At 41.2% G+C, this 25,274-nt stretch overlaps 1 protein-coding gene across 2 annotated transcripts in view; it reads left to right on the top strand.

Annotated features, from left to right (window-relative positions):
* The first annotated feature begins 6,014 nt into the window (after positions 1–6,014).
* The window catches only part of tmem94 (transmembrane protein 94), a 41,050-nt gene continuing 21,790 nt past the window's right edge, over positions 6,015–25,274 (top strand). Inside the window, exons 1-11 of one of the 2 annotated variants that reach the window (XM_063892878.1) lie at positions 6,015–6,140; positions 7,828–8,195; positions 18,266–18,385; positions 18,497–18,624; positions 19,636–19,772; positions 19,938–20,143; positions 21,387–21,538; positions 21,917–22,019; positions 22,113–22,199; positions 22,321–22,437; positions 23,822–23,878. In XM_063892878.1, coding sequence (XP_063748948.1) covers positions 8,172–8,195; positions 18,266–18,385; positions 18,497–18,624; positions 19,636–19,772; positions 19,938–20,143; positions 21,387–21,538; positions 21,917–22,019; positions 22,113–22,199; positions 22,321–22,437; positions 23,822–23,878 — 1,131 coding nt within the window. In that variant the 5' untranslated portion in view covers positions 6,015–6,140; positions 7,828–8,171. The remainder of the gene's footprint in view (positions 6,141–7,827; positions 8,196–18,265; positions 18,386–18,496; positions 18,625–19,635; positions 19,773–19,937; positions 20,144–21,386; positions 21,539–21,916; positions 22,020–22,112; positions 22,200–22,320; positions 22,438–23,821; positions 23,879–25,274) is intronic. The other variant, XM_063892879.1, reaches the window with a different exon arrangement.

Consider the following 25,274-nt stretch of genomic DNA (forward strand, 5'->3'; position numbering starts at 1 on the left):
CTTTAAATTAATAATGCATAGTACCGCTGAATGCTGAGGTAAATTAACCTGGTAACGTAACGTAACAGATTGCCAACTAGATCGCTATTCCTGGCACAATGTCAAATAAGATACATAAATAATAACAATAATAACCATCCTTCTACCTAATGTCACTAAGAATAATGTTATTTGTTAATTTCACCTCATGTATTTCACAGAGCACGTCAAACACCCTCATCGCAAAGCCAGCTGTGACAGCTGTCATTAAATATTCAGCCTAGAATATTTAAACGTTAACGTTAACTTTTTTCTCATTAGAAATCTCGATGTTTCGAGCGTCTTCAACATACAAATCTATCTGTTTTTCGTTGGTATATGACCATAATCCTTTCAAGGATGTCCGAAAATCTATAGATTACTGTCAAATTAAGTTAACTTTCTAACGTTAGCGGCTAAGCTATCGCTACCGTCATTTTAATGAGTTCGCTAGCTAATATTAAGTTAATATTCACTTACCGAAAAAACTGCACAGAGCTCCCCTGAGATGGCCTGTTAGTACAATCAACAGCACAACACGACATGACTGTCAATATATAAATGTAAAGTAATAACAGCAAATAAAACAAATATGAGTTGCCTGACAAAAGAACACCACTACAGCCGAGCCTACAGCTACTCTGAATGAAATGAAATGTTGAAGGAGGTTGCAAGCGGCTGCACTGTCAATCAAAGTGTAACCACGCCCCTTTTATATTTATTAAAATAACATTAAAGAAAATAATTTCTCGGGAAAAAGAAAAATGGTGTGATGTGAAGCACCTTGAAAGCTATTTTTTCGAATAAAAAGTTGTGGATGCAAAATTTGTTTTAGGTGAGAAAAGTGACATAGAAAGTTGGTTACTTGCCCATTGAAAATACATGGGAATGGGCGGAGCTACGCATTGTACTGCAGCCAGCCACCAGGGGGCTCTGGACTAGCGCTTGCTTCACTTTTAACGGACGAACCTCTGTCCATCAATATATACAGTCTATGGTTCCTCCCAATCACGCCCCTCCATCTAAGTGTCTCCATCATTGCCCACGTGTGCGTTGAAGTCTCCCAGCCAGAGTCGGCACCAGAGCAGATCTACTGGAGGGGCATTGGGTCATTGGTGGGGGGGGGGTATGGTCCATTCTCCCTCCATTGTTTGCTTTTGTGACATTAAAAACTCTTTAGCAACTTCGAACTAAGCGTCAATTATAGTCGATTGTGACAGGTCGAGAATACGCTTCACAGCTGGTAGGTGGGGCATCAATGACCGCTAGGGGGGGCACAGCCCTTGAATGCCCCCCCTTAGCGCCGGCACTGCTCCCAGCACGACTAAGGACTCCCCTTCAGGAGCCCCATACAGGACTCTTTTCAGGGTCTCCAAGAAGGCTGAATACTCTGATTGGTGCATAAGCACACACAACAGTCAGAGTTCCCCCCCCCCCCATAACCCATAGGCGTAGGGAGGCGACCCTCTCGTCCATTGGGGTAAACTCCAACAAAGCCGCACTCAACCGGGGGCTTATAAGTATCCCCACACCCACTCGGCGCCTCACACACCATGGGCAACTCCGGAGAAGAATAGAGTCCAACCCTTATCAAGAAGTAAGGTTCCAGAGCCGACGCTGTGTGTAGAGGTGAGCCCCACCAGATCCAACTGGTAACGCTCCAACTCCCGCACAAGTTCCGGCTCCTTCCCCCCCAGAGAGGTGACATTCCACGTCCTCAAAGCCAACTTCTGCCGCTTGGGTCTGGTCCATCGCGACCCTCTGCTTTCACTACCACCCTTCTGGCAGCGCACCCAACCCCATCGCTGTTTCCCGTAGGTGGTGGGCCCATGGGACGGGGAAGCGGAGGCGTTGCCCACGTTGCTTTTTCGGGCTCCGTGGCAAGCCCGGCCACCAGACGCTCGCCAACGAGTCCTCCTTCTGGGCCTGGCTCCAGAAGGGGACCCTGGGCTTCCTCCGAGCCGGGTATCCTCGCTTTCAAGTTTTATTTTAATGAGGTCTTTTGAACCAATCGTAGTCTGGCCCCTTACCTGAGACCAATTTGCCATGGGACACCCTACCAGGAACAAACACAAGGTTCCAGACAACACAGCCCCCAGGTTGATCGGGGCACAAAAATCTCTTCACCTCGATAAGGTGCTGGTTCTCAGTGAAGTTAACAGCTTAATACATTTCTGCCTGTTGGTACGTTTTTTTATTCTTGATTTTCCTAAGGTTACTTTATGGCTTAAGAGTCTTTTTTTGCCAACTAAAATCTAATGTTTCAGTTGGCTAAAACTGGCACTGTTTGGTAGACTTTAAATATTTGTAGTGTGGCAGTATGTTACGTCTGGGGCACAATAAAATGATAAAACCCAAATGCACGACTCGACACAAAAGGAGTTTCCAAAAAAGGTAATATTCTATAGTCACAAAAGTCTAAGCATAACGCACACTAGCGTGGTGATAACTCAAAACGATCTGGCACTGGGCACAGAGACAAACACAGCTTAAATATACAAGGTGAACACAGGTGTAAACAATAAGGGCGGGGCAGTTAATCAGGTCAAGGGGAGGGACAACCAAGGAGGGGAAATCAAGCTACCTGAAATGAGAAAGGATGTTAGTGATAAACTAAAACCGGAAGTGACACACAGGAACTGGCAGACAACAAAAAGGATTATTGGACACAGACTAGACAATACATATACATGAACTAAGGTCAAAAAACCATAACCATAATTCAGCATATTTGCCGAGACACAACACAGTAGCACATATAAAAAGAGCAAAAAGTTATCATGGGTTACTCAGACACTAAATGCTTATTCTATTGTATTGAAAGCCATCTTGATTTTCAGAGCAAATTTGTAATCTTCGGGTGTTGAAAGCTAATACAGTTCCCATTTCGGAGTAAAGTTTTCTCTTTGAACATGGTGTCACACAACATCATTTAAACACACAGTATTCTGCCACTAGGGGTCTCTCAAGTAAAAAAAAGGAAAAAAAAAGACAAAGGCATCAAAAACACAAAAGGCATTCTGAAGCAGTGTGGGATTGTGGCAGTTGTTCTCCATGGTAGGAGTCCTTCAGGGTTCATGGGTCAGGAGGCTTCTCCATCTCCTCCTGTCCTCTTATTTAAAGTAAACAGTGAATATCTCACTTTGAGGTTAACATTATGTCTCCCTGCAAACTGCCACTAACGTTTATTCAGCTTGTTTCTCTGAAGTGTTTTTATTCTTCAGATTTGCAGACAATCATAATACATATCTGAAAATATGAAGAGTGTGAAATCAGAATGCAAACAATTAAAATATCTCTGCTGTGAGTCTTTAAACCTCTCATGCTCCGCATCCTTATAGTTTGGGATGGGATCACTGAGAGTTTCTGATTGGTTTGGAATAAAACAGTGTGATCAGAACATACCAGTTTCACACAAATGTAAAGCTATTACACAAATAGACTTTGAAACATCGCAGACTGACTGAAGCAGCAAACAGGGCTTAATGCTTTCACCCAGGGTAATTTCTTATCTTTACCTGCACCAATTACACATAAACACACCTCGTTCTTATGAAATGTTGATCATTATCACACAGAAAAAGGTAAACTAGACTCATTTTATGATTGGCTTTCCTGTATTTAGTTGCAGATTTACCTTTTCAGAGCACCCTTGTACAGCCCCACCCTTTACCATAGAGACTCTGAAGTTTTTACACAGCCTTGTTACATACTGATACCCACCAATCTATGTTATTTATTTTACATCTCTTAGTATTCTCTTATGATTAAAATGAACACACAGGTTGTGCAAGTAATAATATATCGTGTGATTGTAATAAACACATTTGTGCATTGATTATCTTTAAAAAATCCAGCACAGCAAACTAATGAACACTGGTGGTTGTTACACAGGCCAGGGAGTAATTATGGAGTATAGGAAGTAGAAAGGCTTTTTTTTTTTCATCTCAAAGCCAAGGCAGGTTTTGATAATTTTATGTCCTGTCCCAGTGTAGACCTAAAAGTAAAATATCAAGAGTCATTCTGCCATCTCAAAATTAAAATAACACAACAAACGATATGTTATGTTTTCATTTTCAAATTCAACACGTCATTTTAATCCATTATCCAGAAAATAACAACCCAACTGAGCAGACGTTATGCTTAAATCACAGGATAAATTTGTAGAAAATATCTCTCTACTGTCAACCACAGCTGCACCAAACACAGCCTCAGCTGAGGGGGAAGCTGTTTATAACTGAGAGGACGGTCAGTCTCACGTACCCTGAAACATAGGGACACAGTCCTTACTTCAATATATTGTTCAGTAGGTCATTTTCTAACTTTACCTCATGTTCTATACCTTTGCAGCCTACTGTACCAATACAGAAATAAAACAAATTAAAATATTAACATGAATGATGGGCCATATTCTAAAGATTTACCCAAACATAAACCTTACAGTTTAGGAAATGTATCATTGTCATTATCACTTTAATGTTATTATGGGTAGATGTAGTCGGGACACAATCCATCATGTGTATTTTACCGCACAATTAAAGTTGCATTTGTGTATAGGGAGATGAAGTTAGCATGGCACACTTTTTATATTTCATTGTGTGTTTGTGTGTATGTAGAGTCAACAGTACCACAATCAAAACCAAGTTGCAGACAATGCTAAGCCATAACTGAGTCATTTATTTATGGTCCTTGGCTTATATCATACAGATTATTACCAAGCCGTGGTGCTCAGATCCTTTAAATAAGCAAAGGTAGAAATACCATAGTCTAAATATACTCTATTAGGTAAATCAGCAAATTGTACTTAAAGTGTCATAAGTAAAATCACTGATTGAGATTTGTTAACATGATAAGTTAATACACAATAGGATATCATTCTGCTCTATTTAATTAGTTAATTGTAATGTTATAATGATGATAATTAATGTCATAGTTTTTCAATGTGGATTCAATTTGAGATACATGGCTATGTACAGTATGCACAGTATATAAGAAGTATATTACTTGATCATATCATATCAATTGTTTATGTAGTAACTAGTGAACCATGTGTGTCAGATTCCTAGCTGTATTTGTAAGTGTAATCCCCAAGCTCAATAATAATAAAATATACATAATACGAAGGCAGAGATTATGTAATACAATTCTAACAACAACAACAACAACAACAAAAAACATTAACACCATCTTCGCTTGAAAGATAAATGAAAATGTAAGAAGGAAAAAGGTCGGTAACATTCTACTACACCAAACTGTAACAACTGTATTTCATGGAGCTCGTTCGTACATTGCATATCACATAAAAGGAACACTAACAGTCAAACACAAAAACAATGTTTGAATTTAAGGTTAAATATTATATATGTTTCTTTTGTTTTCCTTGGGATTGACTCTAGTGCATTTAACTTGCTGTCAAAGAGTAATAAGGGTGGTTAAAGTCTGCATTCTGTCAGTCTAGTATACATTAACTTGTGCTCTTTTCCGTTCCTGTTTGCACTAATTTAGGAAATGGTGGGAAAAGTACCCATAGACCCATACTTATGCAATAGCATTACAATAATGTACACCATAACAGATATACTGTAAATCTCGGAATACGGTTTACATTTAGTAATAGCACAGATTGTAAAATGTTCAAATTATTGTTCTTCTTGGCCTAATATAGAAACAACCATAACGACAGTCTATTGAAAATGCAGCGCCCACTTCTTATTGTCTTATTGAAGGCTTAAGTATTCGTAATAGTTAAAGACTGATTTTATTTGATATGTTACACCATGATTGGGTTATTGTGGTAAATGCCTGAATCTTCTATGACTTCCATTCCAGTGACTTTGATTGTAATGAATTAATAGCCGCTCCTCAGTAAAGATTTGATGTTTCCTATTTCAAAATAGTATCATAAACTATCTTAGAAAATCTGAGATTCGCCCACTCTTGCTTCAGCCAATCAGGGGAGAGAGTAAACTAGTGCCGGCCAATTACAACACACTATTCCTTCTTCCAGGCAGAATGCTCCCCAACATGGCTGCTGTTGTACAGTAGGGGCTCAGCAGTGTATCTATGTAGGAGAAAAACACACAATTTTAAAAGGATATCAATTACGACCGGAAATGTACAAGGTGAGCTCGTAGTCTTACATTGTTCATCGACGGGCTGTGTCTTTATGGTGAATAGTGCAATAGTGTAGGTGTAGTTAGGTCGAAGCCTCTCCTCTGTTAGCATATGCCTTTGACATCAAGGGAGAGGACGTTAGCCCCGATGCTAGCCATTCTTTATAAAGTAGACGTTAAATCTGTTACGCTGAATGTATTGGCACTATTCCCCTCATTAAAAAATCATGTCCTTACGTGACCAAATGATGTCACGTAAGGACAACGTACAGGCTCGAAAATGTTACACTGAGCAACACGAGCTATCTCGTTCCACCTGTGAGGTAATGTTGTCGTTGTGCTGCTCTTGAAATTGCTCACAGTTGTTGAGCATTTGAATGTGTCATTTTTAATGTGATGATGAAGGAACAGTGTGTTGTAGTTGGACGGTGCTAGATACTCTGTCCACTGGTTGGCTGAAGCAAGATTTTGTGAAGATAGTTTATGGTACTATTTTGAAATAGGAAACGCTTACATTTTTACCGAGGAGCAGCTACCAACCCCCAGCCATTGGAATGGAAGTCATAGAAGTTTTAGGCGTTTACAAAAACTCAATAATTCTATAACATTTATAATAAAATCTGTTAGTTAGCTATTACAAACACTTGAGCTGTCACACAATATGAAGTGGGTGCTGCTTTTTCCATGTTGATCACTGTACTCCAGTGCATGGATGCTATAGATATAAATTGGTTTGGGACATTTTGACATGTTGTCTGAAGTCAGCTAATCATTAAGAGTGGAGGTCAATTACGTGTTAGAAGTTTATACACTTCATTTCAGCACGGTCAGTTTAAGCTTATGTGTAAGTGGTCTGTAGCCTGGAAAACTAAGTCTCTATGCTCGGTGAGCTTGGATTAACATTAGCTGGCTAAATGAACTCAACCAGTGGTAGTAGGCCTGTTTGGAACTGCGTCTCACTCGCATTAGTCATTTGACAGTTGTAAACAGGGAAGGTAGCAGTAGCTATGTGTGTTGCCAGAATCGGAAACACCTGCTTTGGCTCCACACTGTTATCGGAGTTGGATTATTCAGATGAAGTGAGAGTTAAGCCTGAGATAAAAAATCATCCCAAATAGAAAAGCCTGGTGTCAAACAGTCAGCATGTCACTAAAGCTTCTGTTCTTCTGTTGATTGCCTCTTTTCCACCCAACACATTAAGACACATTACAGCTGGAAACGCACAGGTGTGGTTTAGGGCTGTGTTTGACTTGCATTAGCTGTCCCACTGACACTGTTTTCGGGTTTGATTTAACTTGAACAGTCTAATTTAGTCAGTGCACTCTCTCACCTTTCAGTCTGTCTGGCTCTTTTGTCTTCTGTTTGGCTGAGCTCTGTCTGCTCTGTGCCAGTGAAAGGAGACTGCTGACTCTGGAGATCAGTAGAAAAAGGAAGCTGCTTGTGTGGCTGGGAGCCTGGTGTCAGTAGATTCAGGGCCTTGGTCTGGCTTTTAAAGAGCTATTATGCTAACACCTGGGTTTTCTCCCTGTAGCATAACACAAATAAACATGACTGCGTTAAAGCTCACAGGGCAGCTTGAACTAATGTGCTCAGGGATGGGGCTTCTTAGTTGATCATGTTTACAATGCAAGGTAGGACCATGTCAGTTTCATACAGTTACTTGCTTTTGAATTGATTCTTGTTCTTTTATCCACAGGGCTCTACATGAATGCTATGAGGAGGATCCCTGTGCTGCACCTGAGCATCAATTAAACCTCGAAACAGAAATCCAAGAGTTCCCTGCTCCCCTCTGCTGGCTCCTACAGGTGTGAGCTTGCCTCCTGTCACACTGGCAGAAGAGGCGGGGCAGGAGGTGTTGCCAGGTGGGGGACCAAGGCTACACCAGCCTGCCTATTCTATCTTCCTCCGGTCAGATCTCAATCACACCATTTGCAGCTTCCACAAGCGGCGGGCTGAGAGCCTCCGAGCGGCACTGACGAGGCTCTGCCAGGTGCCGTTGGCTGGTTAAAGAGCAGAGCATGTTGAGTGGCTGTGGTTGCCATGGAGCTGCAGGATAAGAAAAAGGTGAGTTTGGTGGCTCAGTTCATTATGTTCCTATGCTATCTGTCACTGAGGTAGAGTTGTTTACTGAACAGATAGAGCCCCTGGGAGTGTCCGTCTCAGAGAAATTAGCTATGCTGCAGTGTATCATAGGTTCATGCTTTTCCCAAAATTGTTTATTGTTCTCTTTAGGGGGCAAAACATGAATTACTGAAATTGCGCATGTGTAAACAGTTCATTACATTTCTTAAAGTCCCCATAGAAGATAATTGCGATAGAAGGCAGTCTCAGAAGAGCTTTGTCAATCATGAGCGGAGATGCAACAATAGGTCAATTAAAGAGGCCCTGTTCTGCTTTTGGGGGTGTTCCCTCTCCTCTAGTGTGTTCTGTAGGTTTGCGTGCATGTAAATGGTCTGCAAAGGTGGGAGTTTGTCTCCTACACACTCCCCCCCCTGCCTGAAACGCCTTCATTGGACTCCTTTGTTGACTTCTGTTACATAGTGACCTCACTATGCAGTGTTGGGCAAGCTACTTGTCCAGTGTAGTGAGCTAAGCTATCAGTTACTAAACAATAAATTAAGCTTCACTACACAAAAGCTACCACCTATAGAAATATAGCAAGCTAAGTTACACAAATGTGTTAAAAGTAGCTTAACTACATCAGAAGCTACTTAACGTTATACCAACCTTATGTCAATTCAAAATGAGTCTGATACACTGGTTAAAACATTTATTAAAGATCAGCCAATGACCTAACACAGTGTAGATATTGCTTTGCAGCATACATGGCTATGTAACAAATGAAACTGTTTACAAAAAAACTAAATCTTACACCATGATTAATAAGCATGGCTCAGAGAGTGATCACTGGGACAATAGTAGATGAACTAAACTGAATGACAATCAAAAGCCCCTTTCACACTGAGGAAGTCCAATCAAACCTGTCAAGTCCAATCAAAGTTTTAGTGGTGGGGGAATAGGGCGGGGTGGGGCTGGGGGGTTAACGGTGCATGGATCAGCCCTTATTGTTCTTACAAGAGGTGTTTGTTCACATGGCACAAAAGAAGCATTTCAAAAGTTGCATCAGAAAGGCGGTTCCTCTTTGGTCTGAAAATGTCTTTCCCTACGCTAAAGAGTCTTTCACAGGCTGCACTTGCTGGGACTCCCGTGTTGTGCTTAAGAAAGAGTTTTTTCATTAGTGGCAGATTTTGGAATGCATTTACAAGTTTGGTTTCAGATGACTGCAAGTAGGAGTCTACTTCATTCAGCTCTTTGGCTGATCTCAGTGATGGGAAGTACCCCGTTACCTCATCAACATCATCAGCTAGGTTGTCATCTTCAGTTTGCCTGTGACCTGAAGGCTGGGTTTGAAGCAGGTGTACTTCTGCTTTCAGGTCTGACACAACTTGAGCCTTCTTGTCACTCGGGATGTAGGTCAGTCTGAACATCGGGTGAGTTGCAGAGGCTGTGAGCAACCTGGTATCTTGATAAATGTACTCAAACCTTTTCTTAATCCCACTGATGATCGCATCTACCAGGGGGTTGCAGTGATGAAGCTGTCTCTCCCGCTTCATCTCTTCCATCTTTTCCAGTAGAATTGAGATGGTTGGCACCAACACTCCCGAGAAGCCCATTCGGTCAGACTGTAAAACGTCAAGAGCCTTGGCCAAAGGCATCATAACCTTGGAATACAGTCAAAGAAAAATATTAACTCACATTAAATCACATATTGTTAAATTATTTAAGTCATACAATTGAGTTGTTGTTATTATTATTATTATCAGCTCCGCCAAGGTGGTTATGTTTTTGGTCGCATTTGTTTGTTTGTCTGTTTGTTAGCAAGATAACTCATAAAGTACTGCACAGATTTGGATGAAATTTTCAGACAACATGGGTATTGGGACAAAGAACAGCTGATTTTTGGGGGTGATCCGTGACACCGTGTGGAATTTGTGGGACAGTCACCCATATTACCTTGGCGGAGGTCTGCGCTCTCTGAGTGCTTTTTTAGTTAAATACTTTATCACATATTAAATTCAGGCTATTATGATAGTTTGTTGTCATTATGTTCACATACTATTTGCACACTTGTCATATTTACCTTCACATATTCCTGTATGAATGTGAATTCTGTTGACTTGAATCGTGCCATCTGCAGCTTCTCACAGACTTCATAGAATTCTTGTTCTTTTGTGAGGATGCAAGTATTCAAGCGCTCCATGGCATGGTAAGTTGAGTTCCACCTGGTTAAAATGGGCACTATCAGCTGACATCCTAGCTTCTCTTGAATGGTGTCAGAGGCTTGAGTGCTCCTGTTTTGCTTGTTCCAGAGAGCCTGACATTTGGCAAGCATTGATCTCGATATTCTCTTGAATGGCTCTGACTGGGTCAATGCGTGCTCAATGTCTCTGGTGGCAACAAGATTTAGAGAGTGGCAGGCACAGCGCTGGTGTGGAGGGAGGCTGTAATCTTCCTGTGTTTCCTCCAGGATGTCTGTGAGATTGATGAAGACAGGATGATCTTCCTCATCCTCATCGTCTTCCTCCTCTTCTTCCTCGTCTCTGTTTTCCTGGATACTCCTCTGAACTTCCACGAATATACTAAAGGCCTTTATAAAGTTAGAAGCGTTATCGGTAGTCGTTAGAGTAAGCTTGTCTTTAATGTTGAATTCTCTGTGAACACCTTCAAGCATCTCGGCCAAAACATCAAAAGTGTGCCTCCCTACAATTCTACGGCAGGCTAATGCCCCAGAGCGGATGTTCAAGGAGTCCTCATCTATCCAGTGGACACTGACACCGAGGAAGCTCCTATTATTTGATGACCAGGCATCTGTGGTGGTGCATAGGTGACTCTGTTTGGACATTACATCAGCCAAAGCACTCTTCATGGAAGAGTATTCCTTGTTAAGAAGTCGCCCTAATGTTTGCCTTGAAATCAAATGCCTTGAGGGCAGAATTTCACTGAATAATTGTCTATATTCAGGTCTGTCCACAGTGTGGAGGGGGTGCATTCCTTGAACTATGAAGTTAAGAATCAGCGTATCGAAACGTTCCTGAGATATGATGGGTGTGCCCCCCCTGAAAAACTGTGACACGCTGGGTTGTAAGTCACTGTCTTCATCATTTGGCGTTAGACATCTTTTTTTGGCCCGAGCGCGCTCCTTGTCCAGCCATTCCATTTTATTTGGGTGGACCCTCTAAAGAAGAAATGATTGATTCATAATTATTTTGTGGTCCCAAACTCGCTAAAAGCTCTTATCTGTGTAAATAAGCCTTAAAACAGATTTGTGTAAACATCCTGTCTGGTAAGCTAGGCCATGAAATTACAATATCCAAGTTTCACTACTGCTCTCTAATGATAGTATTTAGTAGCACTCATCAGATTTGACTATATGGAAATTAAAGGCGCCAATAAAGTAACAAATGAACTGCAGTTGACAATTTTGATGAGTGTTAGGCTATGTAAAACAAATAGCTAGGCTTGGCCACATGAGCTTTATATGGCCATTGGCCAAGGACCTTGAACATCACTCATGTCTGAATATCTGAACCTGATAAAACACCAAGCTAATCGAATTTTACAATTATAAAAACTACATAAGCTTTTAAAAAAAACACTAGGGACTAGCCACTTGGCTAGTCCCTTCCCACCACACACTGGTTGCTAGTTAGCTGGGTAGCTTTCGTTTGACTAATTTAGATACAACACTTGGTTAAAGTGAGTTGGGATTTGCGTTTACATGCACACAAAAAAACGATTACTGACAATAAACGGGTATAAATAATGAATGAATTAATAAACCGTTTAAGGTGTATACATGCATTTAAGAAATCTGAATATTGACACACAGAAACCTAGGTGTGTTAAACGGGTTTTCATAAACCGATAACGGCAGTAAACGGATAAGGAATATAGGTTTATTCCGTTTACATGAGTACTTGAATAACCAGATAACTACAAAAACCCGATAATAATCGGTTTATTAGTGTGCATGTAAACGCGCTCAACTGAGTTGATGCTAGACATTGCACTTGGAGGGAAATTAGTGATTCACCTGAATGTGAGTTCTTAGGTTGGTGTTCGATGTCTTGGACGTCGACAACATCTTGGTTTTTGGATTACAAAGCAGACATCTGAACACGTACTTTGTATCTGAGGATTCAACAAGTGTCATATATGTCTGAAGATAAGGCCACGGTGTGGTAGGGCCAGTTGGCTGATCTTCTCGCTCTCCTCCTGTCTCATCCTCCATCCTGTCATGTACGTGTGTCTGTGTGTGTCTTTCTGCGAGTTCCACTGCCATACGCATGCGCATGTTTTGATAGATACAGTCAGACAGGAGAGGCAGAGTAGAAGCTCGCGCATGAACCATGAACATGTCCAACTAACAACTCTGATTGATTGTTCACTCTGATTGTTGTTTCAAAATAGCAAACCTGGTTTCATTTCTTAGTTATGTCCTGGATTTTGTAGTGTTTGTGGACGCTACGTCGCTACTTGATCAAAAAAATAACGTCACTACAGGAAAGTTACTTGATTCATAAAGCAGCGACGCTACGGTCAAGCTACTGGAAAATGTAGTTTAACTAATAGCTTCGCTACATGTAGCAGCGCTACTGCCCATCACTGTCACTATGTTACCCATGTGCTTTTTATTTACTAGTGCTCCAACACATGTTTTGTGATAGGCTAATGGGCTGGACATCTCGAAGTAGTTGACGAATCACAACAGAGCCGGCCAGCTAACCAATCAGAGCAGACTGGGCTCTGGTTTCAGACAGAGGGTTACAAGAGGTGCTGCAGCACAGGCAGTATGAGAACAATAAAGAGCTTTTTGAACATTAAAACTGGGAGACATGTCCCAGTAGAGACACTACATACTGATATACACCTGAACATCAGCAGGAGAGGACTCTTTAAAGTAGAGACACTACATACTGATATACACCTGAACATCAGCAGGAGAGGACTCTTTAAAGTAGAGACACTACATACTGATATACACCTGAACATCAGCAGGAGAGGACTCTTTAAAGTAGAGACGCTACATACTGATATACACCTGAACATCAGCAGGAGAGGACTCTTTAAAGTAGAGACCCTACATACTGATATACACCTGAACATCAGCAGGAGAGGACTCTTTAAAGTAGAGACCCTACATACTGATATACACCTGAACATCAGCAGGAGAGGACTCTTTAAAGTAGAGACACTACATACTGATATACACCTGAAAATCAGCAGGAGAGGACTCTTTAAAGTAGAGACACTACATACTGATATACACCTGAACATCAGCAGGAGAGGACTCTTTAAAGTAGAGACACTACATACTGATATACACCTGAACATCAGCAGGAGAGGACTCTTTAAAGTAGAGATGCTACAAACTGATATACACCTGAAAATCAGCAGGAGAGGACTCTTTAAAGTAGAGACACTACATACTGATATACACCTGAACATCAGCAGGAGAGGACTCTTTAAAGTAGAGACACTACATACTGATATACACCTGAAAATCAGCAGGAGAGGACTCTTTAAAGTAGAGACACTACATACTGATATACACCTGAACATCAGCAGGAGAGGACTCTTTAAAGTAGAGACACTACATACTGATATACACCTGAAAATCAGCAGGAGAGGACTCTTTAAAGTAGAGACACTACATACTGATATACACCTGAACATCAGCAGGAGAGGACTCTTTAAAGTAGAGACACTACATACTGATATACACCTGAAAATCAGCAGGAGAGGACTCTTTAAAGTAGAGACGCTACATACTGATATACACCTGAACATCAGCAGGAGAGGACTCTTTAAAGTAGAGACACTACATACTGATATACACCTGAACATCAGCAGGAGAGGACTCTTTAAAGTAGAGACACTACATACTGATATGAAAGCTGAAAACAAGCATAGCCCCTTGAATCGAAATTAGAAATTTTATCAGCAACTAATCTGATAATCAATCAGTACTTTTAGTAATTCTACAAGCCTGACAACAGTCATCCACTGATCTCAGGAGTCAAGAGTTTCGTTCAATACAAGATTTTTGATAAGGTCTCTTTTTGAAGGTATTCATGGTACTGCACTCTTTCCTACACAAGTTCATCACACCTCCTTTAACCCATTTGTACCGGATGCTGTGCAGCGCAACATTCCATCTACCACCGGCTGCTGCGTAGCGCAGCTTTGAAGCTCCTGCCGGCTGCAGCGTAGCGCAACATTGTTGATTTGTTGTCATTTTCATGAGGCATGCAGCATATAATGCACTGTCATTGGTTCAAATACACATGAGGTGGGTCTTGTTGGGTTTTTAAACCACGTGACCACCCAAATGTCGTGTGGTTTGCCGACAATCACGTCATCAATCAGACATTCACGTGCGTTTGTTTTTAAAGGCAAAAATGGCTACGATCGACGAATACTTTGATAGCGACGGCAGCGATTTGGAATTGGGATGAGAGAATGAGGAGTTTGAGAGGGAGGTGGAAGTAGAAGTTTTTGTACCTGATGATCCTTTGGTAGAGGACTTTCCCACCCCTCCCCACTCCTTTCCCACCTCTCTCTCATACCAAGGTGCCGTGGTCTGTGTGTTGGCATGTTTTAAAATGTTATTTGTGATTTGTTATTTTATCATATAAATATATTTTCCTTACCGATCTGATTTTGAGATTTTTTACAAAAATGTGTTGGTATGTTATTGCTAAGGGAGCATGTTTTAATACAACCTGTGAGTCTTACCTTTTAAATGCAATTTATTTCATGTCTCTATGTGCTACAGAGGCTTAGATATTAAGGTTTTCATAGACGTTGCCAATTCTTAGTATTTCCTTTAGAAAACCCTCAAGAGATAAGGCATTTATATCTATTATACATAGGGTTTTAGAGCCGTTTTTGCAGGCGTTTTAGGAGTAAATGGGTTAACCCCTCCACACACGGCGACAATCCCTGTATAAAGGGAATGGTTTCTTTCTTTCTAAAATTGTTAGACACAGGCCCCCCCACCACAAAGTTGTCAGATGCTGCAAGAAAATCCTAACAGCACTTATTCTAAAGCATACTGTGATAGATTTTAAATGGATAGTTTGGGTCATTTGAGCTTTTTCAATTGTCAACCATGTTTGGTTATTCCTTATTCTGTCTAGAATATGACTGATTTTCTTTAGTATGCACAGTGTTATCATCACAAATAGGAGAAACATTCGAAAAATGAGATTGAGGTCATGGCTATTTTTTCATTTAGGAGCTTAATGCCCATATTCCCATATTCACTTTTCTCCTTGATTTGATCTTTTCAGTCATTTGGGTTAGACCCACCTGAGGGTCAAATGATCAAACCTGTTCAGTTAAACACAGATGTGAAGGAGAGGCATTTCACAACCAGTAGCAGGAACAGAGAGGTGGCTGCCACTGACCTGTTGCTCAATAGGTGGCAAGAAAAGCTTTCCACCTCTTCTACCTCTGTCTCTGTATGTGCTGTGTTCTCTTATATAATCATTCACTCACAACGCTACTGTCAGGAGTGTGGCCCTTTTCTTATTACACATTGGAATGACCTCACAGAGAGTTGATTGATGCAGGGAACGTTTCAGTAGTATGAATCGATATTTGTTTTTAAGGTATGATGGCTAAATAACACATAAACTATGCCTTCTCATGTTCTTGAGACCATTTGAGTCCCCCACTGTATCCAGGATATGCTCAATGTAACTTATTTGATGAAGTTGTGTTACACTGTAATGGTTTTCATAAATCCAATATGGTAAATAATGGTAAATGTTGGGATTGTTTGAGAGTTGCTTTTAGTGTGAACAAGTTCAGCAAATGCATCTGCGCATCGTCTCTCCTTTAATATCGCTGTGTTCCTTGTCCAGCTGAAATTGGAATTATATTCAATTTAGTGCAAGACGGTATATCTTTATAGTTAATCTGTTATAACCCAAGTATCCATTCATTGGAAACTGTTTAGATAATCTTAACTATCAATATCGGATGGTTCCAGCTCATTCCAACTCCTTCATATTGTCTTATATGAAAGAGAATGCAATATCTTCAGGTTGAGTCTGTTGGTATTTGTTTTCTTTCTTATTTTTCAGACACTGTAATGATTAAAAGTGCCTGATGTTACTTGTGAAGTGGGAAACTTTAAAGATTCTTCACTCTGTTGGTTTGCTTGTCTTAGTTGTAGTTGTGTTTGTCAATCTTTTGACCAACTCTCTCTATATCCTCTCTGTTTGCAGCCATCATTGCAAAATACACTAAGCCTGCAAGAGAGGCAAATATTATAACCAGCTTATACAGACCAGGTTGGAATTATTCTTCACATAAAAAGAACCCCCCCCCCCTCCCCCACACACACACACACACTGTAGTCTGGGTTTTGTTGCTTAGTTCCCAGGCAGCTGCTGCACTGAGATGAACTGAGTGAGGCTGATGGTGCCAGCGAGGCACACACACTGTTTCTGAATGGAGGTCCAGCTGGCAGCATCAGTGACGCTGAGCTCTGTGCTCTGCAGCCTGCTGACCAGAGAGATTTGGGAGAGGTTCTGCAGCTCTCTCCTGATGAGCAGGCTCCAGTTTGGACTTTATTCACATCCTGTAGAGCTAGCTTCAGAGATGTAATGATTCTTGTCATGAAGCACGGCTGTCGTTGGATATTGCTCCTTGTAACCCAGCGGCAGAAATCCAGATTTTAGTGAAGCAAAGCAGAGCAAGGCCGTCATGGTGTTGAATGCAGGCAAAGGGATTTTCCTCAGGAAGAAGAGCAGTGTAAGTTGTGTGTTTGTGTGTGTCTGGAGCTGAACACATTCTCCTCAAGGCAAATGTAATAGGATGTGAGTGAAAGTGTCAGAGGTGTTAGCATGTTCTAATGCTCCTGGTTTGTTGGTGAGGTGACTGTACATCCTCCCTGGTTGGGGAGGACTCCGCTTCCCTAGTTTACTCAGGCTCTCTGTGTGTTCACGTCTGTCTAGAGGATTCTCGTTCAGGATTTGTTTCTCTTGGGAAATGGGGGAGATATTTATAGCTTGCCTGTGTGGGATGCAGAGCTTGAGAGCTGAACCCTGTGTGCATGTTTGTGCATTTTGCTAATGTGTGTGTTTTTGTGTTGGCGTATGCGCAGGCCTATTCACAAACACACAGAGTGACATGGAGAGTGGGAAAGGTTTCTTTCCCACTCACACCAGATATAGCTCATGCTCTTTTCTTTTTTGTGCCACGTATCAAGCATTGTCAAGTCAATGTGTGATCAAACCATCGCTTTGGTTTATCAATTCTCAGAGAAGGAATTAATAACAGCATTTATTTAACGTTGAAACCATTTAAGAAAAGCAATGGATAATAGTTTTTTGCTGCGGCAAATAAAAACAATATTTACTCATTTGACACAACTAAGAACTTTATTTATTTATTTGTTTATTCCACACATGGAAGTTATTCAAAGACAGTGGAAATGGAAGACAAAACATGTTAACTTTACAAAACATGTACACTTAACACACATTTTGTAGCACATGTTTGAAAGGAGCAGGGAGAAGAAAATCTTTTTTACCTGCCCCATCTTAAAAAGAAATAACTATTTTTAAAAAAGCAAAAGAAAGCCATATTCTGTCAGTCATGGTTGCTTACCAAAATAGTCTCTGGATTCATTAAAATAATGTTCCTGGTGGAGCAGTCTATTGCTGTCTGTGTGAGCCACACACACAAAGCTGGATGAAGCATGTGCTATGGCAAAATTCCCTAAAAAAGAGTGTTTATTTTCTCTACAGAACGAAAACACAGAGAAATAAAATAACCAAGCACTCTATCCCTGTCTCTCGCTCAATAAGGACGGTTTCATTTTGAACCTGTCGACAATAGCAGGTTATCTTCATCTTCAAAACTCTTAAAATGTCATGAATTTGCTTTACCCAATGAAGGCCTTCGAAGGTATCAAAAAGTCTTATCAAACGGTCCTGTGTGTGATGAATTACACCTATTCACTGCTCAGAAATGGTCAAACGTCAAGCTTAAGGAGAATCTATCTGAACTCGTGTGTGTGTGTGATTGTGTGTGTGTGTGTGTGATTGTGTGTGTAGGAGGAGGATGCAGTGCCTCTGGGTCTGTCTACGGGCCAGGCTCTGCTGAAGCTCCAGGATCAGCTGAGCAGCCTGCTGGAGCAGCACCAGAGGGCGACACGCAGACGGGTCTCTGTACAGGTACACACACATCGCACCTACACCGTCATAATGTCAAATGTCTTTTCTTGTAAAATGTTTTTTAGGAGTTTGTCATCCCTAATTCCTGGTTGTTTTGTCGTGTTTTCCTAGGAAAAGTGGGTAAATAGCTTCCTTTACCATGGCAACCGTCACTCCTGTCTCCATTGGCCAGGAGCGGCCCTCACTCTACTGGTGGTGTTGGGACTCCTCTGTTGCTATGGCAGCCAGCCAAAGGGCAGGTAGGTGCCCTCTCTTTGCTGACCCGTCCTGTTGTGGGACATTTATGATACTTTATGTACCGCAGCAATAGATGTCACTTCCGGGCAAAATAACAGCCCCGCCCACTTTTAGGAGAAAACATCCGCTGTCATTAAAATGGTGGTAAATAAAGACGTTTTCGGCAATCACATCAAAAAACACTGAAACTGAGATTTCTGAATCTGTTTCTTTTACCCTCCTTTTTTCTGAAGAGGAAGTAAAGACACCGTAGGTCTGGATTTATTTGTTGTTGAGGTGCCAAAAATATGACTCAGCAGCTCTAAGACATGAAGGAAATTATTTTCAGCTTCGCTCTGATGCAGGATTTTCACCAGAAAGTGGGCTGGGGCGTAATTTCGCCAGGAAGTGTCGTATGTGTTTCTCTTAGTTCCCTATTGATTTACATTAAACTATAAATCCACGCAAATCATCGATCGCCAATGACATTTTTTAATTGTTTGCCTGTCCGACTATGATAATTGGGCTTCTTGTGGATTAAAAACGGCGCAGCTATCTTAATCTTTTGATGTGATTTTCTAAACTTCAGAATCTGTATTTGCCGCCATTCAAATGAAAATGAATGTTTTACCCCAAAAGTGGGTGGGGCCGTTATTTGGCCAGGAAGTGAAATAGGTGTTACTCTCATCTATAGACATCTTTGTCCCGTATTTTTTTTTTTCTTCACTTTTTAGCTAAATGTATTTATTGTAATTCTGTCAGATTTATCAAAACTACAAACTCTTCACAATGTATGAATACATCTTGCACAGTTATGATGGAATTGAAGTGAAAAATCGATCTACTGAATCTTTATTATTAAAATAATCCATCAGCCACACAAACCCCAGCTGCTCCCAGTGTGATAGTTGCTGTAGCTTCACATCAACTTTTTATAATAGAGGAATCAAGTGTCTAAGTGTGCTGAACCTGGTGAAGACCAACGACTTGAACTTCTGTTTAATTTGTCCCACGTGGCATGTGTGCCTCCACAGTTCTGGTATCGAGCTGGTGAATGCTGCAGCCCTGCTCCTTCTCTTCCTGCTCAACCTGCTGCTGGTGGGACGTCAGGAGCGGCTGAAGAGGACGGAAATGGTCCGCCGTCTCAAGGGTATCATCACACAGCTTGAGGGTGAGGCACCACCGGAAATACAGACAATATAAACTCTCAATTTAATTTGAACCTTTGGAGTATATGCATTTCTCTACAGTGTTAACATATTCACATTGATTCTTGTCACACTCCCCGCTTCCTCTCTCTAAATGTCTCCTCTCTCTTTTTCGCCTGCTCCTCCAGACTACCTGTCAGGGTGTGTGGGGGAGGTGCGGTGGTCTCCCTCTCTGTACCCTGATTTGTACACACCCTCCTCCCCGTCGTGGTCCCTGCACTGGACCTACAGAGACTCCCAGCTGGTGAACCTGCCCATCAGTCTGCTGGTGGAGGGGGACATCATCGCTCTGAGGCCGGGCCAGGAGGCGTTTGCTTCCCTCAGAGGCATTAAGGTAGGTCTGAGTGTAGACTCACATACATGTACATGCATCAGGGTGATGCGTTCAAATGTCCAATGATATAAAACTAAGAAAAGCAAAACATCTCCCGAGTAGAGAGGCTGGAAACTAAAGGATTGGTTCCACATTATTTTAGTTCTGACCAAATCCTCTCAGAATTCAAAATTCAAAGAATTAGCGTCCGTGGCTTATTTTTTCTCAGTTCTGGATTTAGAGTTTTTTCGGGGGAAAATTGCAATGTTTTGTTTCTGTTTTTTTGTCTTTTGTTTCTATTTAAAAAATGTTACTTTTCTAAGAATGTTTACTTGACCTGAGGTGCAGAGGAAGTAACATTTGGTACAGGAGGAAACTGTGCACAACATTTGTATTTGAATAACTTGATTCCATTACTGCCACTCACAAACTTCCTCCTCATTACCACTCTGGTCATACATTCATCACCAATACAGTATAAGTTTTGACTATTCATAATTCATCTTTCTCATTCATTTAAATTTCACTTTTAAATCCCAAAATATATTCTGACTGTAGCGGCCAAATTCCTAGAACCTATAACAGAAAATTTACTTAAAAGTAAACTTCCGCTGAGGCACCAGATAGCGAATCCTACGCAGGGAAAATGACCCAAGTCCAGCGAAGAGTCGCTGTTTGTGCATTTATTTACATGATCCAAAATGATTTAACAAACGAACAATGAACACAGTTTCCTAAGCCTTTCCTATGGCTTCTCTTTGTGGCTTGAATCACCCTGGTAAAAAACGATGTGCCTATTAGTGCTTTGCCCCCACCACCACCTGTCTCCAATATATACAATTACACCCAGTGCCCAAACATGCGTTCAAAATAAAAGCATAGAAATAATATAAGGCAATATATAGCTCCAACACTGACATTACAAATGAAAACTTTGGATTTTTTTATTGAAGATTGCTAGAGTTCATGCTACTATCTCTGAAACATGTTAACAACTGAGCAGTCACAGTACAGGAGTCACTTAGTTTGATTTACTCATCATCTTGTCTTAGATAATATGGTTGATAAGTATACATGGTGACATCACTTCAGGACATGAATGAGCAGGGGTAAAGGTCAAAAGCGTTTACATTTGTATAACTTAACATCTTGTCTCTTATCTCAGACCAGATGTTATTATTCTGATAGGAATGTCGATCAGCTGGTACAGAATAACCAAATAAAGTAAACTTGTGAAAATCTAAAATGATTCCTCTCTCCTCAGGATGATGAGCACATTGTGTTGGAGCCAGGAGATCTGTTCCCCCCCTTCTCCCCTCCCCCTTCCCCGCGTTCCACTGAAAAGAGAGGCCCCCAGAGCCCCCAGCAGCACCGCCTCTTCAGGGTGGTCCGGACTCCAGTACTGGACATAGTCAGGTAGGGAACCTGGGTGTTGGGTGTTGAGAAGGCGTAATGTGTTTTTTAAATGTATTTGTTATTATTTATAGCTGGCAAGTGATTTAAAATTAAATAAATATATATCTTCTCTGTGGGCCCCTTACACATTGCTGTTATAAGCTTATGTGACATACACCAGAGACTGCTGAACATCATCAGAGTTAGTTTGGGTTTACATAGACAACCCAATTAAAGCTCTATAATATCAGCTCTCAGACCAGAAAGAGCATACTGCTGAAATACAAATGCACTATAGTCATAAATTGAGGTATCATTGAGATCTTTCTGAGTTGAATTAAATGACAGCAACACCTAAAATATTTCACCTTGTGAAAAATAATGTTTTTTCCCCCACAGTAACAGTTTGGAGTTGGCGTTGGCTCGACCAATCACAGTGCTGGATAATGAGAGGTTCACAGTGCAGTCGGTTATCACCAAGCATGTCTGTCCAGTGGTTCTGGTGAGCATACAACAGAACGTTTCTAAATATGTATCTAAAGACACAACAGTCCACCTGTGACCTCCTCCTCTCTCTGAATGATCTCTCCTTCAGGTGGCGTTCCTGCTGGTCAACACCGTCCGCTACTTTATTGATGCTCCCAGCCTCACCCCCGCCCGATTCAATTTCTTTCAAATTCAGGTACCATCATACCACACTATAAATAAATGTAAAGCTAACAACCACTGGATGTATATAGCATATCTTGTTTTGAAATTGATGGTTGAAAAGATTGTTCTGAGATGTTGTTTGTCTTTTACAGTTGATGGGTGTCCTGCCCATCCTGCCCCTGCTCTTCCCCGTCATGTGGGTGCTGCTGAACGCCTTCGGAGAGGCCAGGGTCCTCGCTGAGTTCAGCAGAGCATCTCCAGCTGGTCTGGTGAGGGACACTCACACTTCACTCACTACATGGATGTTTCTGTTCTATGTTTCTATTCTATTACCACACATTGATGGGTTTGATACCAACAGGAGAGTGCTCCCCTTCTGAACAATACATCTATAAATGTTGCACAGGTGGTGATCTGCATAATATATCCACTGGCTGTGTTTCAGCAGTGTATAACAGCTTTTCTCTGACTAATTTTATTTTTATTGTTTTAATTATATTCTTGTGAACAGGAGGTGGAGAAAGTGGTGTAGATAATTGTTTACACCATTGTTGAACACTGTTGCATAACCTATTGATTATTTTTTACTGCTTCTGCTAGTGATTTGTAACCAATAATTCATTATTTAACCAAATTCGATGACTGATATGAAGCAGTCCTGCAAATAACAGCAGTAATAAAACCACACACACTACAGCACACTATAAACACACTCGGCTTGACTACATGCAGGCCATGTGAACCATCTGGACCAATAGAGTGATTCCATTCCATGTATAGTGAGATCTGTGAGTGTTGGGCTCTGTATTTTGTACTGATATAAAGACTTAAAATGCTGTTTAACAGGTGTTTACATCCATATTAGGTACTGGTCGTTTTTGTATAATGTATCCAAATTCTAAAAATGCGTCAGAGCACTGTTCAGCGTCCTGAGGCACCAGAGTAACCACAGTAACAGACATAGATCTTATGCGTGTCAGTCAACACACACTGCCTGTGGTTAGTCAACATGTTTTTGATGCTATCTTTCCTTTCATTCAATTTCTTTTGGCTTTAGAAAGCAGATATTTGTTGCTGTTGTTGTTGTAATGTTAACTGAATTTACTCTACACTTGTTCAGAAGAAGAAGAGTGGTGCAGGAATGAGTCTTAATCCCAGAAATAAATCAGTACCCTCGCTTCCCTCCGCTCAAAGTCAATGGTTTCTGAAGGAGTTTTGGGTCAGAAATAAGATCTGTGGTTCATACAAGCTGAATAGATTTTAATGTTTTGTTTTACGACATAGAATCAACAATAAATATCCCACTGATGAAGGTCTGAGGCCTCTATCTTTTATAAAAACTAATTAAGACAACTCAACGTCATCACGGCGAACATTAGCCGCCATTAGCTTAGCGTTGGTGCTGCTCAGCCCGGCGCGATAGCGTTTAAGTTCTTGTGATTGCATGTATTTAAGTAGTGTTAACATGTGGAGATTATCCTGCTGAACAATATGTATGGGTGTCAGAAAGCTGTCTTTGCCACAGATCTTATTTTCTGCAATATTCTGTGATCCGAGAGGTCCGTTACCCCTGCACCACTCTGAGACACACACACAGGGGAGACGCAGCCAGTCCTCCCTCTGTGTTTTAACGAGACTCTTCTCTCGCCCCAGCTTGCTAAGTTCTCTGAGGACACTCTAAGCAGCTACACCGAAGTGGTTTCCTCCCAGGTATAACCTCTCGCTGTCTCACCCCCCCCCTCCACTCGCTGTGCTCCTGACTCCACCTAAACCTGCCTGCCTTTTTATTGCGCTTGCTGTCTGAGCCTTTTGCAACTCCCTCTCTGGAACCCCCCCCCACACACACACACCGCTCTAGCTACTACCCTACATCAACCTCCACCCCCTGACCCTTAATCTGCATCACATCTTTTTTTTCTACAACATGGAAATCTTCATGGACATGTGAGCAGACCACCTCTCTGATTCTCCATGTGTTTACTACCTTATTTTTTTAATGTTTTTTATTCATCTCGCTCAACATGTTATTTCCTCTCATCTGAATCTTTGACCACTTCATCTGTGGAATATAATTCAACACGTCTTGAGTGAGCACCTCTGGATGATTCTCCTGCAGCCGTCATAACAATCAATCCTGTCTCTTTAAGATCATTTTGGATTGAACTTCTATACCCCTAACCTCTCACAGTTCCTGTCAAAACCAAATCATCATTAAAACAAGCTAGCCATCAGTACATACCTCCGATCTGTCTTTCTGAAAGGATTGGTGTTTTGCTATGGGCTCTGTCACGATTCAAAAATATAAAACAGGGAAGAGATGATTGGAGACGGACTTTCACGTTGAACCTGTGCCTGATTTTCCACCTCTGCTTGTCTGCCTGCACTGCATGGAAATCAGCCCCAATATGGCCGAATGCTGGTGATTTTTCGAGCCTTTCCTCCTCTTGGGTCCCTTCCTTATCCCCTTTGAAACCATCAAAAGCTGATTGGATTTTTACTTGGCATGTCAATTTGTAATAGTCTCTTAGCACTTGCTTGTAAAAAGCTAGTGCTATGTTTAGTTTTTGGTTATTTGAAACACAATTTCCTCTTAAAGATGATTACATGATTGAGCCATGCTGCATGGTTGATGATTCTAGAACTAATTCATGTCACATCAGAGCTATAAATAAATTCAAATATTGACCCTTAACAGATGTACAAGTATTTGTGCTGTAGTCACATGTTTTCCCCTCTGGACCTATTTGCCACATGCATCATTACAGATCAAAACACTGAGGCACCATGCACACATCGGTATATTCAGCAGAAATGACTCAGAGCGACAACAGAATCTAATTTCCAACCAGGATAATAACAAACAAATAACTCCTGCAAACAGGATGTACTGACAACAGATAGTAGCTTTCTGTGGAACCCCTAATTCATTCTAAGTTTACCTGCCCAGAACCGCTTAAGTAAGTTACGCATGAAAGAGAAAGGGGGTAAGGAAAGGAAACTTGTGATTGTTTTTGGTTTGTCCCTCCTCGAACAAGTCATCATGGACTCCATCCAAAAGAATCAAAATCTGCATGGATGTGTCACAATGCTGCATCTTGCCCCAGGC

The sequence above is a fragment of the Eleginops maclovinus genome, chromosome 10 (assembly GCF_036324505.1).
Source record: "Eleginops maclovinus isolate JMC-PN-2008 ecotype Puerto Natales chromosome 10, JC_Emac_rtc_rv5, whole genome shotgun sequence".
In the NCBI taxonomy this organism is placed as follows: domain Eukaryota; kingdom Metazoa; phylum Chordata; class Actinopteri; order Perciformes; family Eleginopidae; genus Eleginops; species Eleginops maclovinus.